Here is a 26879-nt window from a genome sequence, read left to right on the forward strand (position 1 = left end):
CTAAACATACCAATGTTCTTCCACCTTCGCACTTGCATCGTCATTTACCTGGAGAAAGAGATCTTCCCTAGTATCAGCGTGGTTACAGTCTTGGTGTGGGCTCCTCTGACCACGCTATTTTGAGCTGCAAACCGTTTCCCATTCAATGCTTAATTTTTCTCTATGCCACCCACTATCACCGTTCGATAGAGGATGTTTTTCTTGATAACTGTCTCCATAGTAGAAGGAAACTCCATAAGGCCAAGGATTTTTGGCAATTTTTCACTGCATTTCCTCAGTGCTTAGAACTTTCTCAGGCCTAAAGCAGGTGTTCAATATAATATTTGTTGCGTGAACAGCAGGAGCAGCAGAGACGTCCCAGAAAAGTGTTGCATAGCAAGGTTCCGGTTTAGCTGCGGCTGCTGTTGTTGCCAACCTTGTAGAAATAAACAAAGTCATGTTTCTCAGTTCTCGGGTCGATATTACCGGGCCTCCCACTTTCCAAGACCGAATGACATTTTTCCCGTCTCTTCGTTAGCTGGAAGGGAGAAAAGAGAAATCCCTCCCCGCACTCTAAATGAGCTCCGACAACTCCAACCTGAAGCGGTCAGAACGTTTCTGTGTAGTCTCCGCGGGAGGGGGAAGGACTTTGGAGGCGCCCTTGGAGCGGATTGGGCGTGGCTTCGGGACAGAGCTGCTTCCGGGCGGCGCTGAGTCCCGGCGGAGCGGCGTCAGGCGAGGCTGGTGAGTCGGCGGGTGGAAGCACGCGCGCAGCGGAGGCGTGGACCGCCTGCCTGGGGAGCATTGCTGCAGGGAAGAGCCTTCACTCTCCGGGGCGGAGGCTGAATGGCCCTGACCAGCATCCTAGGGAATGAGGGTGTGAGGGGGCGTGTGGAAGAGGAGGGCTATTTCGGACTATAGAGCTGCATGGGAACAGCTGAGGCCGCTAATCTGGGGAATGTCCCTCAGGCAGAACGCGAGTTTTGAGAATTGTGATCCTGGGTTCGAGTTTGTGACCTACCTCCAGCTGTGTGGCCTCAAGAGAGTTTCCAGCTTTTGAGCCTCAAGTTCCACACCTGAAAACCAGGACAATAATCACCTTTGTCTGTCTCACAGCGCTTGCTAGGATAAGGTCTGAGGAAAAGCTTCATAAATTGGGTGTTTGGTGCAGATCTCATTTGTTTGCAGGTAGTATTCTGAGCTCATGTGACAGGAACCATAAGGCTTACGCTGGGGGAAGTGGCTTACGCTGGGGTTGGATTCCCTGGAAACATCAGTGGTATTTTAAGAAGATGGAATATTGGGAAGTCATAGATGACCGATCTAAGTGATCAGGTACACCTTTCTACAGGATACATAACCACCTTCTCTATTAACAACATGCATTGCAAAAATCCAACTTCCCTTTGAACGTCTGTAGTTATGGATAGCTTAATACCTGTCCTATCCCTGTAACTTCCCACTGCAGGCAGGTCTAATTAAAAAGTACTCGTATGCAGTGAGCCAGAAGTGTTTCCACTTGCAGCTTCTACTTATTCTCACATTGTTTCTGAACTTTCCAAGAATTCAAAGTAATAAACTAAAAATAAAATACAGCTTGATATGATGGATGGCAGTATACACTTATTAAAGAATTTGAGTTTAAAAATATTGGAAACACTTTTCATGGAAAGTCAAAATGTTTAGTCACTGTATACTGTGTTAGTCCACATTGTTAAACCTACAAGGCACCAACAAAGTTAGCTATTAAAATAGCACACAAGTTAGAGTAAGTCATTTCTCCTTACTTGAGCATTTCAGATTTCCTGAAACAAGGGAATCTCTTCCAACGCCAGGGAGTGGTTTGTTAATTCAGTGAAAGACACAGAACTTAACAAAATAATATCTAATTATAGCAGGTGCCACAGAAAATAGTGATGCCATACAGTTCAACTTGTCAATAATTTTAATTCCAGAAGCCCATTTATAGCTCAGTTATTTAAAATTTTAAATATATACTTTGTATCAACAATATTATAAATGGAAGGTAAGGTCTTGTTATGATCCTCATCATAAAGATTCATCTTTGATCCTGCGAGTAGATGGGATTTATTTTGTCCTTAATGTCTTGGCACTTAGTTCCTTTGAACCTTCACTTATGCACCAAGGAAGCTGAGAATGACAGTGTGGGATAGGGAGGGAGATTCCACTGGGGAGAGTAGAAGTGAGGATGTGATGGGATGGTTATTACTTGGTTAGGGTTAATGGGATCTTCTGACTACCTATTTTATCCATCATTACTAAAAAAATATACATTCATATTGAAAATATGAAAATACAAAAAAGAACAAAGAAGCAGAAAACATCATCCTTAATTCTGTTATCCAGATGAAACCTATTTTTTAAATCGTTCTATATATTGAAATTGTCATAGTTATTGAATTATTAAGTATTTCTTTGTTTCTTTTAATAGTTAAGATTAGTATAGGTTTAATATTGTTGTTTTTTAAATTATGAGCCATAAGCATTTACTATTTATAAATAATAAATTTCATTGAAAAACTTGATTATGAGAATATTCATACATACACAAAGGTGGAGAGGTGGTACAATGAATCATCGTATATCCATCATTCAGCTATAATAATTATCAGTTTTGGCTAATGCTTTTTTAAAAAGATTTTATTTATTTATTTTTAGAGAGGGGATGGGAGGGAGAAAGAGAGGGAGAGAAACATCAATGTGTGGTTGCCTCTCGCATGTCTCCAACTGGGGACCTGTCCTGCAACCCAGCTGTAGCTAATCTTTTTTTAAAACTTTTTTTTAGCTTTTGCTGGTGTGGCTCAGTGCTGGAGTGCTGGCCTATGAACCAAGAGATCACTGGTTCAATTCCAAGTCAGGGCACATGCCTAGGTTGTGGGCCAGAGGCAACCCATTGATGTTTTTCTCACACACATTGATGTTTCTCTACCTCTTTTTTCCTCCTTTCCACTCTCTAAATATAAATAAATAAAATCTTCTAAAAAATAGAAAATAAAAAAATTTTGGACTTCTGGCCAAGATGGAGACAAGTCCAAAAATTTTTGGACTTCTCACCACCCTTCACAACAATAAGAAGGAATACAACTACCTCAAAACTAAAAATAACCAGAACTACCAGAAAAATTGAGCTGCATAGAAGTCTAACAAACAAAGATATAAAGAAGCAATACTCATCTAGACAGGTAGGAGGGGTGGAGATGGGGCAGAGAGGATGCTGTGTGGCGGCAGGAGTCAGTGGCCAGCAGAAAGAGCAGCCACACATTATAAAAGTCAGAAGGGACACCGGGGGAACCAACCCAGTCGCAGACTAGACCACACAGCTCATGGTTCCAGCGCTGGGGAAAATAAAGCCTCATTGCTTCTGACTGTGAAAACCAGTGGGGGTTAGGGTGGCAGAAGGAACTGCCAATCTCGCAGCAGAGTCCATTTGTTTAGAGGGCCCCTGAAGTGCCCCTACAGTCCTAGACCATCTGCAAACCCACCCACTGCAGGAACCACAACCAGGGCAACAGCTAGAGGGGTGCCAGTCCTATATGGGAAGCGGGAGAAGTGCCTGGAAAAGGGTTGAGTGCTGAGCAATCAGTGTTGTTTCCTCTCAAACCCTTTCCCCACATACAGCTCCACAACGTGGTGAATGGGTTGCTCCATACTGACGAATACCTAAGGCTTCACCCCTTACAATGTAACAGGTGCAACAGCTCTACCTGAGATACAGAGAAACACAGGAAGTGGTCAAGTTGAGGAAGCAGGGAAGTATGGCCCAAAAGAGGGAACAGATCAGAGTTCCAGTGGGAGAACTAAGTGACAAGGAAATAGCCAACCTAACAGATACAGAGTTCAAAACACTGGTGATAATGATGCTCACAGACTCAACAGACGAGATTAAGTATGACAGATGCATAAGGGAACAAGTGAAGGCTATGCTAAGTGAAATGAAGGAAAATTCACATGAAATCAGTGGTGAAGGGAAGGAAACGGGTTCAAATCAAAGATTTGGAACATAATGAAGAAATAAATAGTCAACCAGTATAGAATGAAGAAACAAGAATTAAAAAAAAAAAAAAAAGAGGAAAGGCTTAGGAGCCTCTGGGACAACTTTAAATGTGCCAACATCCGAATCATAGGGGTGCCAGAAGGAGTAGAGGAAGAGCAAGAAATTGAAAGCTTATGTGAAAAAATAATGAAGGAAAACTTTCCTAATTTGGCAAAGGAAATAGAAATACAAGTCCAGGAAGCACAGAGAGTCTCAAACAAGCTAGACTACACCAAGACACATCATAATTAAAATGCCAAAGGTTCAAGATAAAGAGAGAATCTTAAAAGTAGCAAAAGCAGAGTTTTCTACAAAGGGGTTCCTATAAGACTGTCAGCTGATTTCTCAAAAGACACTTAGCAGTCAAGGAGGGACTAGCAAGAAGTATTCAAAGTGATGAAAAGCAAGAACCTACAACCAAGACTACTCTATCCAGCAAAGCTATCATTTAGAATGGAAAGATAGATAAAGTGCTTCCCAGACAAAGTAAAGCTAAAGGAGTTCATCATCACCAAGCTATTATTATATGAAATGTTAGAGGAACTTATTTAAGAAAAAGAAGATCAAAACTATGAACATTAAAATGACAACAAGCTCAGAACTATCAACAACTGAATCTAAAAAATAAAAACAAAAACAAACTAAGCGAACACCCAGAACAGGAACAGAATCATAGGTATGGGGTTCATTTGGAAGGTTATCAGCTGGGAGGGGGAAAAAGAGAGGGAGGGGGAAATGGTGCAAGGATTAAGAAGCATAATTGGGAGGTACAAAATAGGATGTTAAGAATAGTATAGGAAAGGGGGAAACCAAAGAACTTCCATGCATAACCCATGGGTATGAATATAGGGGTGGTGGTGGTACTGGGCAGAGGAGAGCAAAGGGAAGAAAAATATTTGGGCAACTCTAACAGCATAATTACTGAAATATACTTAAATTTTTTTTTTATTGTTTATGCTATTAGAGTTGTCCCAGTTTTTTCCCCTTTGCCCTCCCCCATCTTGTTTTATCTACAACCATAGCCACTTCTCATAATCCATGGTCCTGTTCTATGACACATCTATTATGCAATTTTGTTTTTTAAAAAATTATCAGAAGATGCTTCTATTAGTGCCAGATTTGTGTGTAAATATATGTATTCCTTTTGGGGACTGGGAAAAAGTTTCAGGAGGATTTTATAAAGTATTGTGCCTAACAACAATTATTGAATAAATTTCAAGAATATAAGACAACCTTGCTTTCTGACATTTTTTTTTTCTTTGTTTACTTCCCCCTCTTTACTTTTCAGATTTAATTGTAGGTATCTGGTGACAAAAATTTTTAGGAAATTCACAATCTAATGATTCTTGTAGGATATTGAATAATATAAAACATTTAAGGAAGAAATGGAGGAAGAACACGAAAGAACTAAGCGATGGGAAGGAGGCTATGAAAGAACATGGTGAGTAGAACATTATTACAATCTCCTTTCTTCTAGATGTTTTTTACAACTTTATTGAAGTATATTTTACAAATGTTAAAATTCACCTGTTTCCTGAGTAATTCAGTACATTTTAGAAAATTTGTTCAATTGTGCATTCATCACCATAAATCAGTTTTAGAACACTATAAAATAATTTTTAAAATTGATTTTGAGAGAGAGAAACATAGATTTGTTGCTCTGCCTATTTATGCATTCATTTGTTTCTTTGCCTGAGGAGATATATTGGATAAAATATTGCTATGAGTAATGTCCAAGATTTTACTGCCTATGTTTTTCTTCTAGGTTTTTTATGGTGTTGGGTCTAATATTTAAGTCTTAAATCCATTTTGAATTTATTCTTGTGTATGGCATAAAAAGGTGGTCTAGTTCATTTTTCTGGACGTAGCTGTCCAATTTTCCCAACACCACTTATTTTTATTTTTATTTTTTAAAGATTTTATTTATTTATTTTTAGAGAGAGGGGAAGGGAGGGAGACAGAGAGGGAGAGAAACATCAATGTGTGAGAGAAACATTGACCAGGGACCTGGCCCACAACCCAGGCATGACTGGGAATTGAACCGGCGACCTTTCAGTTCACAGGCCAGTCAAGGCTTGACACCATTCATTGAATAAACTGTCTTTAGCCCATTGTATGTGCTTGCTTCCTCTGTCAAATATGAATTGGCTATAAAGGTGTGCTTCATTCCTGGGTTCTCTATTCTGTACCATTGAGCTATGTGTCTGTTGTCATGCCATTAGTTGTTTCTTGTGTGTGCCATGACAGGGGATAGAACCACAACCATGACATAAACGGACAGTATCCAACCAACTGAGCTACCTGACCAGGGCTTAGAACATTTTTACTATCCCAGTAAGATTCCTCATGCTCACTTAACAATAAATTCAATTTATACCTCTAGCCCTACGCAACCACTAACCCACTTTCTGGCTCTATAGATTTGCCCTTTCTGGACATTTCATGTAAATGTAATCATATAATATATGGTCAGTTGTGTCTGGCTTCTTTCAGTTAACATGCTATTTTCACCTTGGCAGGGTAGCTCAGTTGGTTAGAGCTTCATCATGATATGCCAAGGTGTGGGTTTCATCTCTGGTCAGGGCACATACAAGAAGCAACCAATGAATGCATAAATACATGGGACAACAAGTTGATATTTGTCTTTCTCTCCCCAACACGTCTAAAATCAATTTTTAAAAAACATGCTATTTTAAAATTTCATCCATGTATCATGTATCAGTAATTCATTTTTTTGTGTGTGAATATAGTATTTTATTATATTGCTTAAACTATATTATTATTTATCTATTCATCAATTGGTGGACATTTAGATTGTTTACAATTTTTGACTTAAGAATAATGAGCCAGTGAACATTTACATGTAAATCTTTATATGGACACTTGTTTTCATTTCTCATGGGTTAATAAATGTTTAGCTTATCTTTTTAAACAAGTCATTATTGCTTATAGGGAGATTCTTAAAGAAGATGAATCAGGATCACTTAAAGCTACAATAGAAGACATTCTCTTCAAAGCAAAGAGAAAAAGGTATAAACTTTTTGTCAATGTGTTACAAAAGGTAAAATTTGTTCCTTTCAACCTTTCTGTCCACCTGTACCCACTCTGCAGTACTTAACTTCAGCAGTGTTTCAGGGAAACTGTTTTGTAACCTGAATACAAGGAAGGAACCAGCAACCTAGTGCCTCAGCAGAGATATGGGTCTTCAGGGACTATCTAAAGTGCCTATAATTATGTGGATTCCTTAAGTTAATAATTTACTTCACTAAAAAGATGCAGGTTAGTTGAAATTGTGTTGATTTTTTTGGGTAGTATATGGTAGTTCATTAAAATGTTTGCATAATTTTAACAGAGTATTTGAGCGCCATGGACAAGTCCGACTTGGAATGGTATGTTATTTTTTTTTTCCTTTACTGGTACAGAACTATTTTGGGGCTGAGAAGCATTCTGGCTTGATAGAATAAACAACAAACCCTTTGAAGGAATATATTAAAAATATATGTATAGACTGTGTGAATACTAAATGCCATTTTTACTTCTTGATCAAAATGTGTTTGGAAATTGTCCTTCTTTGTATTTCTTTTTCGTAGATGCGCCATCTTTATGTGGTAGTAGATGGATCAAGAACAATGGAAGACCAAGATTTAAAGCCAAATAGACTGACATGTACTTTAAAGGTAAAAGAAAATGTTTAAAAGGATACAATCCTTTTTTTAAAAAGTTTGAGTCAATACAAACTATAGCTAAATAGAAGTGTTTCCAGATCATTTAGGGAAATGATACACCAAAATAGCTAATTACAGTAGTCCCCACTTATCCTCAGATTCAGTTACCCGTGGTCAACTATGGTCTGACAACATTAAACAGAAAATACAAGAGATAAACAATTTATAAGTTTTGAATTGCATTCGTTCTGAGTAGTGTAATGAAATCTTACAGTGTTCTGCTCTTTCCTGCCATGTCCCAGATAGATACTAGGAATCATCCCTTTATCCATTGTATCTACTTTGTATGTACAGTACAATAAGATATTTAAACAGAGAGACACAGAGAGACCACATTTACATAACTTTTATTATAGCATGTTTTTATAATTATTCTGTTTTATTATTAGTTATTTTTGTCATTTTCTTATGTGCCTGATTTATAAATTATACTCTTTTATAGCTATGTATAGAAAAAATAGTGCAGTTTCATGCATCCATGGGGGTCTTGTAATGTATTCCCAAAATATACAGAGGTGTACTGTTTATGCCCTTAATTTCTACCCTCCCGCCCTAAGTCAGGATCTTGTTTTTCCGTTATTCCTTTTCTTTATTGAATCTTTTCCTCCATCGAGTTACTTGAATCAGTCTCCTCAGTTTATAAATACATTCATATTATTCCTAACTTATCAAAACCCATCCTCATTTCTGCTCACTCCCCTTTTCCATCTTCACTGGATCTCTTCCTTCTTTAGATGGTTTCTCTCTCACATGTCCAAATGGTTCCATCTTTTAAGGTCTAGTGTTTAAACCTATCTCATTACTTACCATTTCAAATTCAGGTATAATATTTTAATTTTTATTTATTTCATATTTTAAATTTTATCATTTTTTATTGTTTTTGAAAATCTATACACTTAAAAATCATGCTTGATAAATAAATTTCCCAAAATATGTTCCCTATGGTTGTTATTGTGCTCTGACCTAGTATTTCCTTCCTGTTTTCTTTGAACAGTTGTTGGAGTACTTCGTAGAGGAATATTTTGATCAAAATCCTATTAGTCAGGTATGCAAATAAGTGATGAAATTCAGAGATTCCTGGTACTACTGCCAAACATAATTTATTTTTAAAATATTGGGCATCTATTCTATGAATTATTAAGTGATTCAGATTGTGTACCAGCTTTTGGTACACTTGTTAGTGAAAAGCAAGATAACTCTAAAAGTTAAATTATGTACAGTGAACTCATAGCTAAATTTATGTCAATAACATCATGAGAAAAAGTTTCTCACGTTACTTATTTCTTTTGTAATTACTAATTTATATTAATGTACATTCTTATCAAGAAGAAATAATTTGTTAAATTGATAATCATTATTTTATTTTATTTTTAGATTGGGATTATTGTGACAAAGAGTAAAAGAGCCGAAAAACTGACAGAACTCTCAGGTATGTATCAGTTATCTTTATAGGACTCAGGACTTGGCTTTACTTACCCAGCCTTGTAGACCTGTTCATAAGTTTGCCTAGTAAATAAAATTAGGCCTTCCTATATGTTCTCTATTAAACTGTCTATTGAACTTGGTATCTAAGATGAACTGTTTTCAATTGAGTTCTGCATAGTGGTGAGTAGTATTAACAATGAAAGTAAATATTTATTGAAAATCTATACATTTATCCCAAAAGTATTAAAATTATTGTAACCACTCAGAATATCCACTTAATTTCACAAGTTAAATCTCTAAAGAGCAAAGAATATAAAAAGCAAATTGTAGCCAATCCACTGGTGTGGCTCAGTGGATTGAATACCAGCCTGCGAACCAAAGGGTCAATTTTTAGTCAGGGCACGTGCCTGGGTTGCAGGCCATGTCCCCACTTGGGGGCGTGCGAGAGGCAACCACACATTGATGTTTCTCTCCCTTTCTCACTCCCTTCCCCTCTCTCTAAAAATAATAAATAAAATCTTTAAAAAACAAACTAAACCCCAAAAAAGTGAATTGTAGCCCTGGCTGGATAGGTCAGTTAGAGCATCTTTCTGATATACCAAGGTTGTCGATTCTATCCCTGATCAGGGCACATATAAGAATCAACCAATGAATGCATAAATAAGTGGAACAACAAATTGATGCCCTACCCCCATCAAAAAATTGAAAAAAATTAAAAGATAGATTTGTTATGTGTTGTTATAAATTTATATCACTAATTCTATTTTATTTTCTGAGAGTTTTTCTTAAATGTCATTCTTAAAATTTCTTCCTCACCAATACACATGAGGATAATGACATACTTTATCATAAATAGTTTTTCACTGTGACATTAAGGAGTGAAATGTATGTTAGTCTGGAGTGACCCAGGAAACTCAGAGGCAAGTAATCAAAAAAATCTCAAACTAGCTTAGGCACAAAAGGGAAGTTATTTGCTCATGTTTTAAGATAGGCTGATTTCATATGTAGTTGTTTCCAGGGGTCTTAGCTCTGTTTGGCTTCATTCTCCAATAGATTTTCTGTGAGCTTAAAAGACGTCTATTAATATCCCTAGTGTACATGATTTTGTAGTCTGTAGCTTTTAGCACAAGTCCCAGAGAGGACTCTCATTGACCTTACTTATTATGGTCTGCCTATCCATGAACAGTCAATATGGCCAAGGGAATGAAGTATTTGGTTGGTAGGCCTGGATTACATGCCCATGCCTGGGGCAGGATGGAAGCAGGGTAGGCTTCATCAGAGTCACATGGTCTAAGCTGGATTATCATACAGTGGAGAAAGGATGGTTCTCTCAAGGAAAGGATGTAAGGCCACCCCTCCTGTCTCTTCCCCAAAATTAATAATAGTTTTCTATGTATGCCAAGGAAGTCATACACAGAGAGATGAAAAGTTTTCTAAAGATTCTGATAGATCTCTTGAAGGCACCCCCCCTCCCCACCTCTTTCTTTGTCTATCTCCCTCTCTCTGATCAGAATCACTACCGTAAACCACACTGATGGTAATATAGTATGTTTTATTTCCCATACAATACAATGGGAGATGAAAGAAATACCTGTATGATATGGTAGAAAGAGAAGTGGACAGAGAGAGCCAGGAGATCTAGGCTTGAGTCTGGTCCTGCCATTGGATAGACACATGTCTTTGGGCAAATCATTTACCTTATTAGATTTGTTTATCAGTGATGAAATGAGGAATTTGGACTTAAATACTTTTCATTTTTAAAATTTTATTCTAAGAATAAAATATAGCAAATGGTTAATATTTTAAAAACTTAATTCTGCTCATAGAATGTACAGCACCAAAGGTGAGCCCTAATGCAAACTATGTACTCTGGGTGATGATGATGTGTCAATATAGGTTCATCAGTTGTAACTAACTGTAACATTTTTGATAATTGATAATAGGGGAAAGTGTGTGTCGGGGGTGCAGAGAATATATGAGAACTCTTTGTACTATATGCTCAATTTTGCTGTGAACCTGAAATGTCTTGAAAAACAAAATTTATTGCTCTGACTGCTGTGGCTCAGTGGATTGAGTGTCAGCCTGCAAGCCAAGTGTCGCTGGTTCGATTCCCAGTCAGGGCACATGACTAGGTTGCACGTCAGGTCCCCAGTTGGGGGCGTGAATGAGAGGCAACCACATGGTGATGTTTCTCTCCCTCTCTTTCTCCTTTCCCCTCTTTCTAAAAATAAATAAACAAACAAGTAAATAAATTATTTTAAAAAAACCAAAATTTATTAACTCTTAAAAAAAACTTATTCTGTGCTCACTTCAGCAGCACTTATACTAAGACTTATTCAAATAAATAACACCAAGTAGCTACATGTACATGAATGGACAAAGAAGACATAATACATACCAAAAGAAAAAAACAAATTAAAGAGAGGTTAGCTAAACAAGTGATCAAAAACAAATAAACCACTCACAACATTTTATTGTTTTATATATTTTAAATTAGCAAAATGAAGTTTCAAAAAGAGTGTATTACTTGCTGAACCACAGAGAAACTGATATTTATAGTGTCAATAATCTGGTTAATTAGTTGAACGTTTTGTGAGGAGGAACCATAAAAATGGTTGTTTCTGTGAATTATATTTAGGGAATGTTATGAAAGAAGAAATAAACCTAACTCAACAAATATACTCTTTTTAACAGTAAGCGTAATAGTGGTAAATTGGAAATAACTTAAATGTTCAACAGTAGGCAAGTAGTTTGATGAATTATACTATATGATAAAATCAATTTAATGATGTTTTGATTATTGTAAATTAATATGAAGACAGTGTTGAAATAGAAGAAAATGTCTGAAGAATACCATATTTCTTTTTTAAAAAATGAGAGAGAGAGAGAAACATGATTTGTTGTTCCACACATTTATGCATTCTTTGGCTGATTCTTTTATTTTTCTATTTTTAATTTTTTTAAGTATATTTTATTGATTATGTTGTTACAGTAGTTCCAGTATTTTTTTCCCCTTTGCCCCTCTGCCCAGTACCCCGCTTCCCTCCAGCAATGCCACCCCCCCTTAGTTCATGTCCATGGGTCGTACATATAAGTTCTTTGGCTTCAGCCTTTCCTATATTATTCTTAACTTCCCTATGTCTATTTTGTACCAACCAATTATGCTTCTTGATCCCTGCACCATTTCCCCTTTTCTCCCCCTCCCTCCTCCCAGCTGATAACTCTCCAAATGAACCCCATACCTATGATTCTGTTCCTATTCTGGTTTCTTAGCTGGATTTTGTTTTTATTTTTTAGATTCAGTTGTTGATAGTTGTGTTTGTTGTCATTTTAGTGTTCATAGTTTTGATCTTCTTTTTCTTAAGTAAGTCCCTTTGACATTTCATATAATAATGGCTTGGTGATGGTGAACGTGTTTAGCTTTACCTTGTCTGGGAGGCACTTCATCTGCCCTTCCATTCCCAGTGATAGCCTTGCTGGATAGAGTAATCCTGGTTGCAGGTTGCCTTTCATCACATTGAATACTGCTTGCCAGTCCCTTCCTGCCTGCAAAGTGTCCTCTGAGAAATCAGCTGATAGTCTTATAGGCATCCCCCTGTAGGCAACTCTGTGCCTCTCTCTTCCTGTCCCCAGGACTCTGTCTTTATCTTTAACCTTTGGCATCTCAATCATGATGCGTCCTGATGTGATCCCCTCTGGATCCAGCTCGCCCAGGACCCTCCGTGCTTCCCAGACCTATATGTCCATCTCCTTCACAAAATTTGGGAAATTTTCCTCACTTTTTTCAATTCTTGCTTCCTCGTTCTGCACTGGTTGACTTTTTTTCTTCCTTATGTTCCAAATCATTGATTTGAACCCCAGTTTCCTTCCCTTCACCATTGGTTTTGTGTGGATTTTCCTTCGTTTCACTTAGCATAGCCTTCACTTCTTCCCTTATGCGTTTGCCATACTCAAGCATATCTGTCAAGCCTGTGAGCATCTTTATCACCAGTGTTTTGAATTCTGCGTCTGTTAGGTTGGCTATCTCCTCATCCCTTAGTTCTCCCACTGGAACCTTGATGTTTTCCCCCTTTTGGGCCATACTTCTCTGTCTCCTCATTCTGACAGGCTCCTGTGTTTGTTTGCCTCCATGTCCCAGGTAGAGTGGTCGCTCCTGTTACGTTGTAAGGTGCTGAGACTTATGGATTCATCAGTACAGGGCGACCTGTTTCACCACGTTGTGGCGCTGTAAGTGAGGGTGGGGTCCAAGAGGGAACAGTGCCACCTGCCCAGCACTCGCCCCTTTTCCAGGCACTCCTCCCACTTCCGCATCGGTCTGGTGCCCCTCTAGCTGCTGCCCTGGCCGTCATTCCCAGAGTGGGTGGGTTTGCAGATGTTCTAGGACCGTGGGGGCCCTTTAAACAAGCAGACTCTGCTGAGACCAACAGTTTGTGCTTCCACCCCAACCCCCACTAGTCTGCACGGTCAGAAGCAATGAGGCTTGATTTTTCCTGGTGCTGGGATCGTGAGCTGGTAGGTCTGGTGAGGAACTGGGAATGCTCCCCAGGTGTCCCTCCTGACTTTAAAATGTGTGATGCGCTTTCTGCCAACCTGCAGCTGCCGCTGCTGCCGCCACCACACCGCATCCTCTCCACCGTAGCTCCACCCCTCCTACCTGTCTGAATGAGTATTTCTTCTTTATATCTTTGTTTGCTGGACTTCCATGCAGTTTGATTTTCTGGAACTTCTGGTTGTTTCTGGTTTTGAGGTAGTTGTATTCCTTCTTAGTTGTGGAGGGAGATGTAGCATGTCTGTCTACGCCTCCATCTTGGCCAGAAGTCCCCTTGTCTGATTCTTTTATGTGCTCTGACCAGGAATTGAACCCATAACCTTGAAGTGTCAGGGTCATACCAGCTGAGCTACCCAGCCAGTTGAAGAATACTGTATTTTCTTTAATCTCAGATTCCATCGTTTGTGAGATACTCTTAATTTATGAACCATCAAGAAGGAAACACTAGCAGTTAAACTTTGACACAGGGTCAAATGATATGTGACTTGTTCATACTGGCTTCTTAGTGATTTAATGTGTTTGTCAACTGTTCTAAAGAATTTGGCAGTTTGTCCCCTTCTTTGTATTGGCTTAACTTGAGATAGAGAATCTTTTCAGATGTTAAACTTTGGAGATGTTGTTTCTGAAACAGGTGATAACACAGCTTTGTCTATTTGTGGAAACCCTCCTTTCTTAGGTTTTATAAAGCTCTTAGGTTTTTCCCTGAAGAAAAGTGTAGAATTGCAGGCATTCTTCCATCAGTGAATTTTTGCTTCACTAATAACTCATTTACATCTCACTGCTCTATTCCATGCCTTTCTACATAGAGATTTAAACTTTTGTATTAATAACCTTTTTAAAAACACTTTAAATCACAGTTTAACTTAACATGTAAAGCACAAACAGTGTCCATAATGCAGATGAAGCAACAACACATCCCTAGCCATTCATAGGTTCCCACATGAGCACGCAATGACAGCTGTCACAAATGTCGGGTGGCTGCCAGTGATGGTAAGACGCGTGGTGATTTCAAAGATGTTAAAATGGGAACATATATATTAGTCTCAAAAATGGTGGAATGGGACCCTGGCTGCTGTGGCTCAGTGGATTGAATGCCAGCCTGTGAACCAGGGAGTCGCTGGTTTGGTTCCTAGTCGGGGCATATGCCTTGGTTGTGGGCCAGGTCCCCAGTTGGGAGTACATGGGAGGCAACTACACATTGATGTTTCTCTCTTTCTCCCGCCTTTCCCCTCTCTCCAAAAAAATATAAACAAATAAAATCTTTAAAAAAATAAAGAAAAGAAGAAAAAAATGGTGAAATGGGGAAATATTTTAAAAGTTATGCAGTCTAGGTTAATGTTATTTAAAATGTGTACTAATAGATAAAAAAGATTTGTACAGCAGGTCCTTGAATAACATCAAGTTCAGCATCATTTATTTTAACATTGATGAGATGCCGTAGGAACTTAACTCTTGTTTATATCAATTTGTGGTAAAATTGGTCTTGTTTTACATTGTTTCTCTTAAAGTCACAGAACCTATCAATGATGTTAAGTGAGGACTTACTGTATTATTATTTTAGTATGAAGTGAAACATTATATAACAAGTTGCAAGTTGCTAAAAACGTAAATTGAAGGGATTCTGTTCTTAAAATAAATATGTAAATTTTAGGAGAGACATAAATTTCCGTAATGTATATATAGAGTTTTATTAAAAGTAAATTAACAAGGGGAACACTTTGTAAAATATATCATTGTCTAACCACTGGGCTGTACACCTGAAAGTGATATAAGACAATATTGAATGTTAACTGTAATTTTAAAAACTTAAATAAATAAATAAATAAATGTAAATTATTTCATTTCTATTTTAGGAAACCCTAGAAAACACGTAACATCTTTGAAGAAAGCTGTAGATATGACCTGCCATGGAGAGCCGTCTCTTTATAACTCCTTAAACATGGCTATGCAAACTCTAAAGTTAGTGTTTTACGTTTATTATATATAATTGATTTCATACTTTCTGGAATGAGTTAAGTTGAAATGATATTATGTTGATATGTGTCTATAAACCCAGCTGTAATGAAATTGTTATTAATACAAACATGATGTTTAGTGTGGTGTTAGTAATTTTTATTTTACATTTTAATTGATGAGGTATATTCATAAAGGTTTTAGAAAAGCATAATTAATATTGTAGTAGTATTAGTAGAACAGAAGAAATACGTTGATGAAAAAATATTTTATTGAAAATTGATTTTATGTGGAATTCATTGTGTATAATAATTTTGAATTTGTACATTTTTTGACTTTTATTAGCTTATTTTGTAATTTATAAATTAATAGCACTCTTTTCCAACAAGTTCATCTATGTGGAATATAACTTAGATCCAAGATGAAGTATTCAATATAGTTAAAGTTTATATATTTTGTCTCTGGCTAGTCTATCCTGACTCAGAGTTTTATACCTTTACATAATAGATAATTTCCTAGTTTAGAAGTAGATGATAAGTAGGTAATGCACATAATAAAAGTAGGCACAGTAGCAACATCCACAAGTGAAAGCTGAGAGCCTGCCAATGAAGATATAAGCGAGAAGTCTATGAATAACTGATAAAATTACTCCTAAAAGCATAGAAATCTCTAGTTAGTATAGGGGATAACTGTTTATCACATCTTAAAATCCCATAAACCATCATTTAATTAAATGGTACACAAAATAAATGTTTATTATTATTATTATGACTGAATCACCATTCAACTAAATTATAGACTTTAAATGAGAAAGAAGTATATTACTGTTGTCAAGCCACATGTATACACCTTAAAGTTGATCCATATGGTATTGTCATACTTTCCAATGTACCCTTTAGATTTTATATGAAAATCTACTAATTGTAAGCTTCATGACGTAAGGAACTTTTATCAGTCTTATTTATCACTCTGTTCCCAGAACTTAAAAATTTCCAACTCATTTCTTTGCAATGTTGAAACAAATGAGATATTCTATAGTCTAAATGTACAAACCATGTACACTCGTTTTTGGGGGGTAAATTTTTTATTAGTATAATTTGTTATACCTAATTGGAGTATATTTTATCTTTCTTTAGACACATGCCTGGACATACAAGTAGAGAAGTCCTAATCATCTTTAGCAGCCTCACAACTTGCGATCCATCTAATATCTATGACCTAATCAAGGTAGTCCAATAATTTTACAATCAAAACCAAAGTTACAACTTTAAAGAAAACTCTAGTAAATTCATTACTAGTTTTCAGAGCATTCTATTAACTTTTCAAAAACATTAATTGTTCAATGCTTTCCTCCCCTACCCCCCAAAAAACTGTCCATTTACTTGGATTTTATGAAGACTCTAAAGGCAACTAAAATTAGAGTGTCTATTATTGGATTGTCTGCAGAGGTTCGGGTTTGCACTGTACTTGCTCGTGAAACTGGTGGTATGTATGTATCTAAAATTCTTCAATATTTACTCATAATTACTATGAAAAAGTAAACAATTTATTAATTAAAGTAAACTGTTTTTAAGCTACTAAACTTAAATCAGTTCACGTCCTGAAGTCCAAAATATGGTAGTCATCTTAAATATATCAGTGATTCTGTTGATATGTCAAAATGCAAGGAATTTTTAGAAGCTATGTTAGTGTTTGAAAAAGCAGTATAACTTTTGAAAAAGCTAGAAATTTCACTAAATGTAATACTTTGTTAAGATCTTATCATTTGACTTTAATTAAATTGTAACTATAGTTATTCCTAGAGAAGTCAGTTTAAAGATGTTATTTAAGTAAGGTGTTTGAAAAGTGATTATTTACCTTAAATATTTTGAAAATGTATATTTTCAGATAGTAAAACTTGTATAGAATTACATAGAAATTATATAATTCAGTCTTATGTCTGGAAAGCTGATTTTCTTTTCTTTTGCTTGTTAGGCACATACCATGTTATTTTAGATGAAACTCATTACAAAGAATTGCTAACGCATCATGTTAGTCCTCCTCCTGCTAGCTCAAGTTCTGAATGCTCACTTATTCGAATGGGTAAGTGTTTATTTTGTGTGATTTAAAAATAGACATTTTAAAAATACATATTTTGGCTCAAACTAGACTTTCTAATTTCATTTGCACTAGTTATTTTAACATAGGAGATTTTTAAAAATCCTGACCCAAGGATATGTTTTATTGATTTTAGAGAGAGAGGGAGGGAGGGAGAGGGAGGGAGGGAGAGAGAATGAGAGTGAGAGCAAGAGAGAGGGAGGGAGGGAGGGAGAAAGAGAGAGACAGACAGACAGACAGAGTGAGAGAAAGAGAGAGAAACATTGATGTGAGAGAAAAACATCATTCGGTTGGCTGCCATACGTGCCCTGACCGGGAATCGAATGCACAGCCTTTCTGTGTACAAGACAGCACTCCAACCAACTGAGCCACTTGGCCAGGGCAACATTTAAGATTTTTTTTTAACGTAAGTGTTTTATAATTAGAGAAAATTATGCTGTTGAAGCAATTTTGGAAAATTACAGAGACGTAAAAGGAAAATTAAAACCATTTGTAGTCCTATCACTCAGAGAACACAATTGGCTTTCTTGTTAATTCATGAAAGGTATAAAGACACTGCATTTATAAAAAAATCCTTGTTGTATTAGGAAATTTAACAAATAAGCTCCAAAATTCTCTGTACTGTTTGATCAAAACTATGTAATACAAACTGCAAAGACAGAAGGTTGCAGGAAGGTGCATCAAGTTGCGTCATGTGATTTTTTGGGGGGGAGGGAGAATGATGGGTTTTGCATCATTTCAAAAATTTTTTTGTTTTCCTCTATTTTACAAAAATTTAATAATGAACATTTATTATATTCATAATTGAAAAAACATAGCTTTAAATATAAAAAGAATCTCCTTGTTTAATATGCATATTTTAATTGCCAGTGACATGGAATACTTTTCTGCCTTGTTTTGGGCCATTTATAATACTGATCAGCTGCTCATCCTATTTCCTCATCTGTAAAATGCGATTGGTCTGTCTTGTGTGTTGACAGGATTGAGTTAATGCATATGAAGCATTTAGAATAAAACTTGACATAAAAACCGAGTACATTTTAGATATTATGTTGGCTAACCTTTTTTATTTATTGATACATTTTCTTAGCCAATTTTAAAATTATTTAATCTTATAATTTATTCTTCAAATTGATTTGTTAGAGACATTTGGGAATATCAATCTATTTTCTGTCATCTGATGTAAATATTTTTTCAGTTGGTCATTTATCTTTACTTATACTTGTTTTGATGTATAGATAGACTTAACATTTTTATGTAATAAACTCTTTTTGTTTATGGTTTCTGTTTTTCTTGGACTTACCTTCAAATTTAAAAATACATATGAAAAACTAATTTTTTTGGCATTCCAAAATTTTAAACAGAGACATATCTTATATAAAGTGAAAGTAGATTATGTAATAGACTCCTCTGTTGTGTCAGAAACTATTTAAAAATTACAAACATTTCTTTTTAAAAAGCAGTATGTGTTAATTGTTATTAAGTTAGAAAATACTGAGAATCTGAGGACATATTTATGGACAGATCTTTTCCCCATTTCCTCCACTCTTAACGTTTTCTTATAACGTAGAATAGTTAGTTTGACCATGCTATAATAAACATATCTAAAAGGCAGGAAAGAGACCTTGTGTCCAAGTTTGTGGGCTTTGTGGTAGGAACATTTTTAGGTTCCTAGCCCTAGAATTTTGTTATTTACTTGGAAAAAGAAAGTAATACATTTTCTTCTGTGAAGGATTTCCTCAGCATACAGTTGCTTCTCTGGCTGATCAAGATGCAAAACCCTCTTTCAGCATGGCGTAAGTAAAAACCTGGGAACTGTCCATGATGATGTTTTTATATTTTTCTATTAGTTGTAAATTTAAAAGATGGGCTTGAAATGTAATGTCTTTTTTAAAAAAATTACCCTCTATATAGCTGTAAAAAGGAGTGAGGACTATTTCTATATACTCCTATGCAATAGTCTTTAGGATATACACATATTACTAAGTAAAACAAGGTAGAGAAAAAAGTGTAGTAGGCACCAGTCATCTAAAAAGGGGGTAGAAATTTGAGTAGATATACATACTTACTTATATTAATAATAAAATTAGTAATGGAAATCAAAAATGAAAACTAAAAAAAATGTTTACCTACACAGTCTGTGGAGAAAGAAAGGCATAGAGCCATAGACTTTTCTGAATATACCTTGTTTTAACCTTGGAGCTTTAAATTTTACATAATTATGAAACAAGCTAAAGTACTGTCTCTAGCTGTAAAGATGTAATAGGGATTGGATTTACCTTCTTGTCTCCTGTCAGAAGACCAGACAAAATATATAAAACAACTGTTTTCAGATATTGGAAGCAGGCAATGCTGACAATAACCCCTGAGAGAAGGGATACAAATGAGGTGGGTCCAGTGATTACAGTTTACTGCCTAGAGAGAATTTCCAGGCAGTAGTGCAGAGGAGGAAAACCCACGCCGAGCCTGGAGGTTTTTGCTCAGTTGAAGAAAGCTTAGAGTTTGGGGAGACTGAAATGACCATGATTTTGTAGGGCAGAGTACTGGAGAATAAAGAGCTATACACACAGCTCTCGAGATCTGCAGAGACTTCCCCATGAGCCATTAGCTGAATATTGATCAGCACATTTCTGTGAGCAAAGTATCAGGGCCAGGGAAAGAGCCAATGGAGAGGAGCGGCAGAACAATCCTTATAGCTCACATGGGGCAGGGAATAGTTTATGTTCCCACCAGTCAGTTTAGAGAGACCTCTTAACCCAACACCCAACAGACATTGAGTAGAGACCACAGCAGTGGAACTACATTAACCCTAGACCAACAGCTGCTGTGGGAAGCCTAACAAACTTAAAAGCAAGTCTTGAACAGATCACACTATTTTCAAGTTACTTAAGTATATTCCAGAAAAAGCCTCAACATATTTAAGAGAATACAAAAAAGTCCACTACCCCAAACCAAAATTCACAATGTCTGGCAGCCAATCAAAAATTACCAGGCATACAAAGAAGTCATAAAATGGGAAAGAAGTCCTTTCCCATTACAAAGGAAAAAAAACCATAGAATGGAAACATATCCAGAAATAACACAATTGGTAGACTTAGTAGGAAAAGTGTTAAAACAGCTATTATATATATATTCCATATGTTCAAGAAAGTAAAGGAGAATAAGATGAGCATGATAAGAGATACAGAAGACAGAAAGAAGACCCAAATCAGATTTCTAGAGATGAAGAATACAATGTGTAAGATGAAAAATTTAACAGCAGGTTAGTCACTGAAGAAGAAAAGATTAGTGAATTCAAAACAAAAATGCAGACATGCAAAAAAACAGAATGAACCTAAGTGAGCTATGAAACAACTTCACGATTTTAAAATAAAGATAGCATACTTTCTTTTGCTGTAACTGTTCACATCTTTATATATATCACATTTTAAAAGTAATGTATTACCCCAACAGGCATTTGGATAGCAATACTGAGCCAGGACTTACATTAGGAGGCTATTTCTGCCCACAGTGTCGGGCGAAGTATTGTGAGCTTCCTGTGGAATGTAAAATCTGTGGTAAGAAACCAACTGTTTATTTATTATTCAGTAAATTAATCTTTCATAACTTCTTACCTAGATTGTTATTAAAAATAGATGTACATAGTAAGTTCTGTCTATCTATGTTTCTGGATTTGATGTCTGAAGAGAAATAGAGTGCCTTTATTGAGTGCCTAGTACTCCATTTCCAAGAATAAACCTGGTAGTCCCAAAGTGTTTTCTGATTTCTTTCTTTAAAGAAAATGAAGCAGATCTGGTAGACATTTTTGCAGCTCTTAACTTCATAAAGTAAATGAAGAATGAGGATAACAGAGTTGTAAAACTTGATTTTATTTATTAGTGACCAAATAGGCAAAGAGAGGTCACACATTTAGTGATAGACTAAGACTTCATTCATCTTGAGATCTCCTTTTATGACCACAGGTAAACTGAGGAAATGAATAGCTATGATACAATAAAAATAAAAACTTGAAACTATTTAGCAAAATTTATATTATTTGGCATTTCAGCCATTGTCTATATGAGGTTTGGGATATTAAATATGTCTGCTTTATGTGTCAGGTCTTACTTTGGTGTCTGCTCCCCATTTGGCACGGTCTTACCATCATTTGTTTCCTTTGGATGCTTTTCAAGAAATTCCCCTAGAAGAACATAATGGAGAAAGGTATATGCATTTTGTTAAGTTTACAAGTTATAAGTGGTAGTGTTTCAATTCATTGTTACTACATTTAAAAAGTTATTAAGGTGGGCAAAAGTTATTAAGGTGGGCAAAAGTTATTAAGGTGGGCAAAATTACTTCTAACATAGTAAATGAGATGTATAATGCCTTGGTTAGGACCGAAGTGACTCATTAAGTAGATCTGTACTTCCAGAAATCTATTAATGTCCCTAAACCCACCTATATATATATTATAGTGAGCATGGTGGTGTACTTATAAATCAGCTCTCCAGAAAGAAACAAAAAAAGCCCTGCTTTTTAGCATTTACTAAAACTGGAGGATTTATCCAGAAGGTCTAATATCAGAATAATGCAAAAGTAAAGAAAAGATCAAATGAAGAATAGAAGAGAAATAGTTCAAAGGCATTTTCTATTATTAAAGGACAACTTTCTGTGCAGAAAGGGACTGTCAGGTATCTAACATATTGAAGGAAAACAAATCCAGACTAAAGTATATCATTGTGAAATTTCAGAATGTGCAGCAAAATACTAATCCTAAACATTTCTGGAGAGGGAAAATTAGGTCACATAATCTGGAATTAAGATTGTTTGGGTTATCATCACTAACACTGAATGCTAATAAGGAGTGATTTCTCTCAAGATTTCGAATGAAAAATTATTACCAACCTAAGTTATATATTCAGCCAAGATACCAATTAAATGTAGGTAGAATAAAGACATTTTCAGACTTGTCTCAAAAAAGAGACTTCCTGGGGAAGCTGTGGAAGAGATGTTTTAAAGGAACTGAGAAAGAATGAATGGAAGAGAATAGGAGCATCTATCTAATTCAAGCTGGCTAAAGAAAGGCCTAGGATATAATATGGGGAAATGCCAGAATGACACTTGTGTGTCACATGTGGAGAACAGTCCAGTTGGGAGAAGGTCAGAATGCTTCGGAAGAGATGTCACCAGGAGGACAAATACTGTAGTTGAACATAATGAGAGAATGGTCAGGCTTCTCAGGGAAAGGTTGGGGCTGAGTGAATGGTAATTCTATCGAAAACTAAGCTTGTGAATAACTACAATAATAAACTCTAGAAAATTTTTTTTAAAACAGATGGAAAGTTGTATTACATGTCTCAGCTGAGTATGTTTATATAGTCTTAATAAACTAAACATTTAGTATTATTCTATCTAAAATTATTTACTTAGAATTGAGAATGATGTTAGTTAGGCATATACAGTATTCCCTCACTTATTGCGGGTATTACGTTCTAGACCCCCCCCGCGATAGGTGAAAATCTGCGAAGTAGGAAACTTACATTTATTTTAGTATTTATATATATATATATATATATTAAGGCTTTATAAACCCTTCCTATACACTTATAAACCATTTCCAGTCCCTTATTAACCTTTTCCATACTTTTATAAACACTACTTATGTTCTTAAACATATTCTATTCTACACTCTTAAACCTATGTAACTTTAACAACATACGTATACAGTACCACAAAGTCCCGTTATATAGTGAAAAATCCACGATAATTAATTAAATATAATATTTTTAAAAATCCTGTGATACAGTGAGGCCGCGATAAGAGAGAGACTACTGTACATGCTATTGGTTCAAGAGGGTTGAAAGAGAATTAAATTCTCATCTTCTGTAGTAAGAGGTTCATAGCCAATGCGTATAAAAAAGCCAAGAGTAGAAGTGTTTGCTCTGGGGAACTGGAAATGAAATGTGGGGGTGGATAATCGGTAAACTGTTATTTTTTGTAATAAATTTTGAGAACTTTAAACACTAAACCATTCCTTGAAAATTAAAGCCTATAGGCATCTATTATATGCAATAAATTAACTTCTGTCCATCTAGAATTGTACTAGCTGTCTATTATCTTTGGGAGAGGTAAAAAATAGTCACTCAAATCATTTTCTGTAGGGTTTAATTCCCTCCTATAATCCCAGTTGGGAAAGCATGCTCATGTTTACCCTTGATGAAATTAAAATAAAAATTTTTTTTGCCATTTTTAAAATATAACATTTATTGCAGGATGGTTTAATACAGAACAAGCTTTTCCTCTCATTTTGAATTTAGAAGTACTATACAACTAAATACAAAGAGGAACAAAAGTGTCAAAACAAAACTTGTACTTCTCTTCATGTGGCATAAACCAGTTTTGTAATAACATACCATAGCAGTTTTTAGTTCCCTTTAGGAAAACAAAAATTCTAAATTAAGATTTTGGGCTGTTATGTAACTTTGGATTTTAATGTGGAATTTTCTAAAATTACTGGTATTCTTAACTCTTTCTCCTAAAAGTCACATGTAAATTAATTGTAAGTAAAATTACTTACTAATTAAAGGATTTTGTTACTGAGATTTGGCTGAACTATTTTAGTGAGTTAATTCTAAAGAAAATAATTCTTAAACTTTTTCAGATTTTGTTATGGATGTCAGGGGGAATTGAAAGACCAACATGTAAGTTCATGTTCTTTCTAAATATTAAGTATTATACAAGAAATATTGAGGAAATAGTATTATAAGTTTCAGTAAATTATTGAAGATCAGCATCATATCAGGTTATTCCTTCAAAGTATAACAGTAGGTAGAGATAAAGTGGTAGCACAATAGTTTAAATAGTTGTTTTGTAATTCTGCATTCTAATTTTGCTACAAAGATATTTTAGTACTTTAAACTGTCTTCAGTTTGCAAGCTAAACTCTGTCTAGTTTTGAAATGTTAAATATTTTTTTCTCCAGATTGTGCTTTAGGCTCTATCATAACCCATATTGAAGTGAAGTTACCATTTAAGGTGGCCACAGACTAAAAGGTTATTCCCTCATTTTGCCAATGAGAAAATATTTTTAAAATTTTCGAAGGGGGCAAATTTGAATGTATAAACTTATATAAAGACACAAATAAGGTAAATAATTGTGTAGTTTTAATTTTTTATTAATTTAGTTATATGTCCATATTTAAAACTATACATTATAAACTATTAAAATATTAGTGGGAAGGATTGTTTGTTTATGCTACTCACATTTCATAAAACAGTTTTATTAAGTTCTACTTGCCTCTTTGATGTAAGTAACTTCATCCTCACTGAAACTACTTTTTAAATTATTTGACAGGATTTTTTTTTTTTAGATTTTAAAAAATTTATTTATTTTTAGAGAAAGGGGAAGGGAGGGAGAAAGAGAAAGAGAAACCTTGATTTGCAAGAGAAACGTTGATTGTTTTCCTCTCCCCACGCCCCCAACCAGGGACCTGGCAGGCAACCCAGGCATGTGCCCTGATCAGGAAGGAACTGGTGACCTTTCGGTTTGCAGGCCAGATGTTTGACAGTTTTTAAAAACATGTCATCTTTACTTCTATGCTGTTTAAGATCTAATGATTTTTTAATGATGGTGCTCTGGAAATTTTACCTCAGCAGAAGTATCTATATACTAAGTAACACTAATAGAATAATGAGTTATTTTTCTTTTTATTTGTCATATTCTTTGCAGGTTTGATTAAAAGGGTAATGAAACTTTTGCAATTGTGAAGTCATTCATTCCTTAGGAATAACAAAATGTGTGTTACATTGTTGTGCTTCTCTTTTTAATTAAACCAGTCAGATGACTTTTTAAGCATTGAAAACTAGCCCGAATTTCAAGCTCATGTGTCTTCCTTAGTTACTTAGAATGAAGTAATTGAAAGTATCCTATAATAGAAGAGACTTGAAGGACTCAAAAACAAAGTTATTCCCCCATTTCTAAGGAATATTGTTTTTGGAAAAAGAAATTGCCTTAGATTTGAGAATATACAGTACATTGGTAGTAATACAGTAGGTGGGGAAAATTGATAAGAGATAAGAAAACTGAAAGAGCATAGAAGCCTGAGTGTCATCTAGCTGTGCTCTGCTTGACTTTTGGAAACTGCGTTTTAAGTTTACTTTTCTTCTTCTCACTGCAGGTCTATGTTTGCACTGTGTGCCAAAATGTTTTCTGTGTGGACTGTGATGTTTTTGTTCATGACTCTCTCCACTGTTGTCCTGGCTGTATTCATAATATTCCAACTCCTTCAGGTATTTGATTCCAGCATATAGTGCACATTAATGTGTTAAAAAAACATTTGCAACTGTAAATAAAATGATTCTTGAGAAGAAGCTCCCATTAAAACATGAAAAGCAGTTTAAAAGGAAAATCAAATTTAAGAAACTTTTTGCTAAGAAAATGTAATACTTTATTAAATTTTAAAATTTGTGACCTGTCACAGAAATACCTGGAATTCAAGAGTACTGCTTTTTGTTAATTTTGTTTTCTATTATTCTGAATCATAATGTTTTCAGTCATTGTACATTATTGCATTGTTAGTTATAATGATTAAATTGATGTGGTAATTTCACTTATAATTAAACTAAATACAGAATTTCAATGACTTCCTCATTTTTAGTGTAGAAAGAAAATTAAGTGTAAGTATAAATTCAGCGTAGGATGAAAATTAATCACTAGTTATGAAAGTATTGCATATGACATTATATACTGCTGTACTCACCCATGGGATCGTTTTTGGCTTCACTAAATAATCAGAATATAATTATATAATTAATGCATTTGAAATTATTTGTGGCTATGATCAACAGTGGTCTTTGAGGCTTAAACATTCAAACTCAAGATTACCATGGCCAGGCATGGCAGGGCACTCAAAGGCTGTTCAGCAGAAACAACAGGCTGCCAGTGGGGCGGATCGGGGAGTTTTGCAGCAGTGGGGGTCCTTGTGGCAGAGCAGCCAGCACGTTTTAGGTGCACGATGGTGAGGTCCTCCATAGGCCTCGAGGAGCTAAGATCTCATATAACAGTTCCATAAGCACAACTTCCAGGTCCCCTGTAAGGGACATGTCACTTTCCAGAGTCA

The 26879-nt window shown here is 35.5% G+C and overlaps 1 protein-coding gene across 2 annotated transcripts; it reads left to right on the plus strand.

The window, feature by feature from the left end:
• Positions 1 to 682: 682 nt before the first annotated feature.
• On the plus strand, positions 683 to 26399 carry GTF2H2 (general transcription factor IIH subunit 2). 2 transcript variants are annotated; one of them, XM_090276363.1, is made up of 16 exons: positions 683 to 723; positions 5386 to 5474; positions 6986 to 7063; positions 7386 to 7422; positions 7624 to 7710; positions 8753 to 8803; positions 9133 to 9187; positions 15586 to 15691; positions 16822 to 16912; positions 17083 to 17170; positions 17660 to 17767; positions 19515 to 19578; positions 21236 to 21339; positions 21883 to 21985; positions 24423 to 24462; positions 25938 to 26399. In XM_090276363.1, exons 2-16 carry the CDS (start codon positions 5419 to 5421, stop codon positions 26055 to 26057), a joined length of 1188 nt encoding a protein of 395 aa, XP_090132489.1. In that variant the 5' UTR covers positions 683 to 723; positions 5386 to 5418; the 3' UTR covers positions 26058 to 26399. The 2 variants fall into 2 exon arrangements, with proteins under 2 accessions (XP_090132489.1, XP_090132488.1); XM_090276362.1 differs by having other exon boundaries at positions 684 to 723; positions 5322 to 5474.
• The last annotated feature ends 480 nt before the right edge of the window (positions 26400 to 26879 follow it).

The sequence above is a fragment of the Furipterus horrens genome, unplaced genomic scaffold, assembly GCF_987537825.1.
Source record: "Furipterus horrens unplaced genomic scaffold, mFurHor1.1.pri manual_scaffold_5, whole genome shotgun sequence".
In the NCBI taxonomy this organism is placed as follows: Eukaryota; Metazoa; Chordata; class Mammalia; order Chiroptera; family Furipteridae; genus Furipterus; species Furipterus horrens.